The sequence below is a fragment of the Tupaia chinensis genome, unplaced genomic scaffold (genome assembly GCF_000334495.1).
Source record: "Tupaia chinensis unplaced genomic scaffold, TupChi_1.0 Scaffold000384_1, whole genome shotgun sequence".
Taxonomy (NCBI): Eukaryota; Metazoa; Chordata; class Mammalia; order Scandentia; family Tupaiidae; genus Tupaia; species Tupaia belangeri.
In genome coordinates, this window is record NW_006159886.1 from 249,866 (window position 1) to 255,865 (window position 6,000).

The window sequence follows — 6,000 nt, forward strand, 5'->3', positions numbered from 1 at the left end:
CCATTTGCCCCTTGCGATACATTTAGAAGGCGAAGGTCACTGGAATGCATGCCATGTTTGGGTATGTTTTCACATGACAGTTTTAACAAGGAGGAAAACGTTGCAGCAAGCTCTCTGGATTTCTTTCATTTTTCTTTTCTTAGTTTTCACTGTAAAATGTGGACATCACTGTGTTGTTTTTTCATAAAACAGCTGAGGAGCAGAATGGCTGGAAACACTGTCCTGGTCTCTTGTCAGTTCTTGGATTTAATCCCAATACCAGTTTAAGCCAAGTGAATTTGGATGTCGGTTGAGATCAAATTGCAAAATTGCTATACAGATATCTGGGAGTTTGGCACTTCTCCTTTGCCCACAAGGGGCTTGGGTTTAAATTGCAGCTTAGTTCCCAAAAAGAAAAGAAGACATTTTGAAAGGCTCGCCTGCTAACATTTCAGTTGCAAGCATGTCCATTCCACATGTCCTGGACCCTGGTCTGTGTCATTCACTGCATGTCCCCAGTGGCCGGACCACGCCCAATGCATCAAATGAGCCACTCAGTAATGATTCCAGAAACAAGAGGGTGACAAGCAAGGGTTGGCTAGGACACACAGAACCATGACCCACAGGCTGACAATCCCCTCATCTGTAAATCTAGCTCAGAATCCTCTTCAGAGCTCTCAGTCATGAGATACTCAATAAAAGAGCTACCATGTTTTCAAGGTATGTATATCACACACTGGCTTAGACATCTTGCATATAGGATCTCTCTCTCTCTCTCTCTTTTTTTTTTTTTCATTTAAACCTGGACCTGCAAGATAGGTAATCTTGATATTCCTTCCTTTGCTAGTGAGGGCAATGAGGCACGGAGAGTTTAAATACACAGAAAAGCACACAGCTAGTAACTGGTACTCTTGCCTCAAAACAGAATCAGTCGGATGGTGTTCGCCAGCTCCCACCAGTAAGGCACAGGCCTCTCTGCACCCTGACTCCACACTCTGCATCCTCACTCTGCCTTTGATCTGAACGGATGAGGCCTTTTAATAGCAGAAGGAACACTTTGAAAAATGCTGCCATTGCTCACCTGTCTTTCCAGTCATGCCTCCCGCCTCCTTATCCTCCCAGCTTCTCTTCTCCCTTACAGAGAAATGGATGCTTCTTTTCTTAGCTCTCCCCCTCCCCAGAGCTCCCTTTGCTCTTTCTTTGAGGCTGCACTGTCTGAGTTTTCTTCCTGCTTCCCTGTTCATCCCAGCTCAGTTTCGTTCACCAGCTCTCTCCTTTACTCTTAAATGCCCCTGGTCATCCTCCCTGATCTCTGTTCCTCTCTGTCTCCCTCCTGGGGGAGCCCGTCCACTTGAAGGCTCTACATATCACTTTTTGCCAGTGACGCTCTAGCTCCAGCTAGAAGTTTGCCTTTGGCCTCAAACTTACCTCCCTGGCTTCTTTCCACTCAACCTGTTCCTCTCAGTCTCCACCTGGATAAACAGTGTCACCCAGTTACTAGGAACAGAAATCTAAGAGTCCTTTTGGAGCTAAAACTCATGTCTAATCCATCTGCGAGACCAACTGAGTTTTCCTTCAGATCCTTTTTGAGTCCGTTCACATCTTTGCAACCTCTCCACAGCTGCTCTGGTCTGCACCTCCAACTTTCAGTTGGACTTCTACAGTAATGGCCTCCAGCTGATTATTTCCCTATGTTTTTTTTTTTTCCCTCTCCTATGTGATTCTTTCTTCCCACAACTAGAGGTCTTCCTACCACCTTATTACACTTGAGTGCTCATGATGCTGTAGTTCCTGTCTGAAGGCATTCGATCTTCGGAAGTAGGCACTGTTGCCGTTGCATTTTTCAGATGGGAAGACTAACGCGTAGAGCAGTTCAATGACTTGCCCAAGGTTAAAGCCAGGATTAAAACCCACACAGTTGCGTTCTTGAATTCTGCCATTCCTCTCTCGTGAATGCTCCCATGGCCTCTCATCGCACCTACATGAAACTCCGCCTCTCACTCGGCCTGCAGGCGTGACACCATCTGGCTCTTGCTGGACTCTCCCACTTCATTTCCTACTGGTGTCTCCCCTTCTCATCTCCTGCCTGCCAGCACTCTGGGTTTTCCTTCAACTCTTCACATGAACCACAGGGCTTTGCTCCAGCTGTTTCCTCTGCCTATGATGTTTTCTGCCATTTATTCACAACGTCAGTTCCTTCTGGCCACTCAGCTCTCAGCTTAGGTATGCCATCCCAATAAGGCCTCCCTGGGTCTCCTGTCTAAAGTAGCCATCACCGTTTTGATGAAGCAGCATCTTTTATTCTTTTATTCTTCGTAGCACTTACTGCTGTCTTATTCTGCTGTCACTTTTTGGTAATACTTGTTGTTTACAGTGATTTCTAAGTAGTATGGAATACAACTGCACCGGCGCAGGAGCTGTGAGCGCACGGCTCTGCTCTGTGGGCCGAGAACTGTGTCAGCACCGGGACTGGAGAGTGAGTGGGTGAACGAATGACCGACGAGCACCTGGCATCTTGGAACTCAAAGCCAGGGCTATGATTCCATAAATTTCCCCACTGTGCCCTGTGTCTCCGTTATCTCACAACTCAACTCCGAGTTCAAGTTTCTCTGCCTTTAGGCGTAACTCAGAGACTGTCCGTACTTGTTCCAGGTGATCAGAGAAGCCTACAGCGGCTGTAGTGGACCAGTGGATTCGGAATGTCCTCCCCCGTCAAGCTCCCCAGTGCACAAGACAGAACTAGAGAAGGTAAGAGCCCTGCTTCTTAGAGTTGATTGAGAAGACCTTCAGCATTTTATAACATCCTCTGAGAATTCCAGCAATTCTACTTGGAAAAAGAAAAGAAATGCGGTTCTGCTTCCATCATCTTTTTTTTCTTTTTTTGGGAGGGAGAGGTTTTTGCTATAGGGCGCATGCGCTCGCCAGAAATACAGAGAGAGACAGAGAGACAGAAAGCAAGAAATCACCCCCCAGAGGGGGATGGCCATGCCACAGTCCCTTCTTCTCCATTCTCCTCTCGGGATCTTGGGCACGCACGCACACGCACCTGGCATAAATTTAAGCCACGGGTCTGGGACTCGAACCACGGTTGACTGCATGGAAGTCCAGCAATGTAGCCATTATGCCAACTGCTGGTCCCGCTTCCATCATCTTTATACTTGACTTAGAGTCATTTTACAGACTGTGTAGTTCGTCTCACTGTTGTCAGTGATAGATGAAGGAGTACATGCAAAGGTGTGAAGGGACTACTCCGAGTCACATAGATGAAGTCCGACCGCTGGTGTGTCTGCGTCTGAATGACAGCAGGAACCGCGTAAGTGCAGCCCCAGAGCTTTGTTCCCAGCCAGCCTGGATTCACCTCCCAGCCTCGCTCCAGTTGTACCCACTTAATTACTGGAATGCAGAATCAGGGACTGCAGTTGGGGCTGGGGTGAGCCTGTCATCTGTACCCCCTTTTTGCCAGATCTGTATGCGATGCCCAGCTCTGCCTGCACTTTCACATCTGTACGTAACTGATGCCGTTTCCTTGGGGATGCCTGGCTTCCTGCCCTGGGAGTTTCTGTTGGTAGCTTGTGTCCCAAGAACTTTCCGAACCCCCCTTCTTCAGCCCCCTGCCAGTGAACAAACAGGCCCCTTTTTGTCTGTCCTGACGCAGGACCAATAGGGTATCTATAGATGTAGAAAGAGCCTTATTATAAGGAATTGGCTTCCGTGATTCTGGGGAGTCCAAGTCCCAGATCTTCCCTGCGGGCTGGCAGGCAGAGGCCAGGATGGCCTGTGGTGCCGGTGAATCTGAAGGCTGTCTGCTGGAGAGTCCCTCTGCGCTCGAGGGGACCAGGCTTCTTATTCAACTGATTGGACGAGGCCCACCACATTACAGAGCCTTCTGCTTACTCAGAGTTCACCGATTTAGATGTTGACCTCACTCAGAGACACGCTCCCCACTGACACGAATTAACATCGTCCCTTTCACTTATCCTGATATTGTGACACAACAGCCCTGTTTTGTTTTATTTTTTTCCCTGAGTATAAAACTAATACCTGCTCGCTGTAGAACCATCAGAGAAACATAACTAGGAGGGGAAAAAAAAACACTCATAAGTCTGCTACATAGAGGAGGCAGCTCCTCCTAACAGTCTCATATTTTTCGGCCACGTTTTCCTATTTATGTGTTAATTTTTATAGTTTGGATGATGTTATGCATACATTTTCTTATATTACCTTTTTATTCTTACTTACCTTTATATCATTAGCAATCTTGCAGGTTTTTAAAGCAAGAAATATTTTTACATTTTCATCCATTGCAAATCAAATGTGTATATATACCTGTATTATCACCTATGTTAGTATCCTGTTCCTCCCAAATTATGATGTTTTTTATCATTAAGTTGTTTACAGTAAGATATATTGGAGAATTTTTTTTTTTTGAGAGATTTTCACTGTAGGGCGCGTGCGCTTGCCAGGCAGACAGAGAGAGACATAGAGACAGAAAGCGAGAAATCCCCCCCCAGGGGGGATGGTCACGCCGCAATCCCCTCTCCTCCATTCTCCTCTTGGGATCTTGGGCACGCACGCACCCGCGCCCAGCGTGAGTTTAAGCCACCGTGTCCGGGACACGAACCGTGGTCGACTACGTGGGAGTCCAGCAACATAGCCATTACGCTAACTGCTGGTTCCCTATATTGGAGAATTTTTACACAAACCATTGCGATTTCTCTGCTTATTACCTGAGAATAGATTCCCGGCTGAATTTCTGGGCCAAAGAATAGAACTTTTTGGGGGAAGCTTTTGATTGCTTTTTCCAAGGCTGGTCCGATTTTGTTTCCCATCACAGTGCGGCCACCTTTCGCCCTCACTCACTCACGTCAGGACTGGTGGTCCTCCTTTACGTCTTTGTGGCTTCTAAGGCTGTAGTTAGTGTCTGGCCAGAACTCTGGCCTGGATTCCATGGAATGCGTCCTTGTGTGCAAGACTGGAGATGCAGGCAGTGAGGGATCTTGGTCACTGTATCACCAGAACTTGGTATATAATAAGGTCCCACTGAGCACAGCTAACTCTCTCACTGCAGCTCTGGAGAACCCAGAGCTCTGGGCTAGAGAATTCCCCCTTGCTTGGGATCTGTCCACCAAACTGGGCTAATACCATCTGGTCCTTGTGTGCTAGTTGAATACGTGTGTTCTTTTGTGCTTTGAAAGTCATCTATATATTTCCTCAAGTCCAGCTGGCCAGTCTGAGGGCCCGAGGAGAGTGGATTGGTGGCCTTTCCCTCTCTGTGGCTCCTTAAGTTCTTGGGTAGGAATGGAAGTGGTCTAGCTGTAAACACTGCATCTCATGCAGATCCTGACGTGAAGTCCTAATTATGCCCATTAAATCTAGATATTAGGACTGAAATGCTGACTAATATCCCAGCTCCCTTTGAAGATTTTGATAATAACTTGTCTCTCTCTGGCAATACTCTGAACGTATTTTTTACAAACCAGTACTTGTTATTCACCCATTATTGGTGAATGACAGGAGGAAAGTAGATAGACTATGGAATATTATTTATGCAAGGAGAATATGGCTTGGCAAGGCATTTGCAGGAAAAAATTATTTGAGTGAAATAGGCATGGTACCTTGCATATGTTAGTGTAATACAATCTCAGTTAATTTCCAAAATGTTTTTCATGTTTCTAAAGTTTTTGTAGCAACCTAATCAGCTAGTTTTGTTATGAGTAAGCCCCAACCATGTCTAGATTGTGAATTTGACCTACTTGTTTTGTTTTTGCTTTTGAGCCGACATTTAATTGACCCGTCAGACATCTCTTAACCAGTGTGGTCATTGTAAGAATAATATAATCCTTATCTTTACAGAAACTGTCTTCAGAGAGACCCAGCTCAGACGGAGAGGGTGTCGTAGAAAATGGAATCACCATGTGTAATGGAAAAGAACAAGGTAAGTTCTGCTGTGCCTCAAATATGTGAACTAATGTGTTTGTGTGTATATATATGTATTTCAAGACAATATATATATATATATAT

General features: G+C 46.0%; 1 protein-coding gene across 3 annotated transcripts in view; it reads left to right on the plus strand.

The window, feature by feature from the left end:
• Positions 1-6,000, plus strand: part of AFAP1 (actin filament associated protein 1) — a 183,789-nt gene that overhangs the window by 115,966 nt on the left and 61,823 nt on the right. For all 3 annotated transcript variants that reach the window (XM_006153638.3, XM_006153640.3, XM_027773866.1), the window contains exons 7-8: positions 2,632-2,727; positions 5,833-5,914. In XM_006153638.3, the coding sequence (XP_006153700.1) occupies positions 2,632-2,727; positions 5,833-5,914 (178 nt within the window). The remainder of the gene's footprint in view (positions 1-2,631; positions 2,728-5,832; positions 5,915-6,000) is intronic.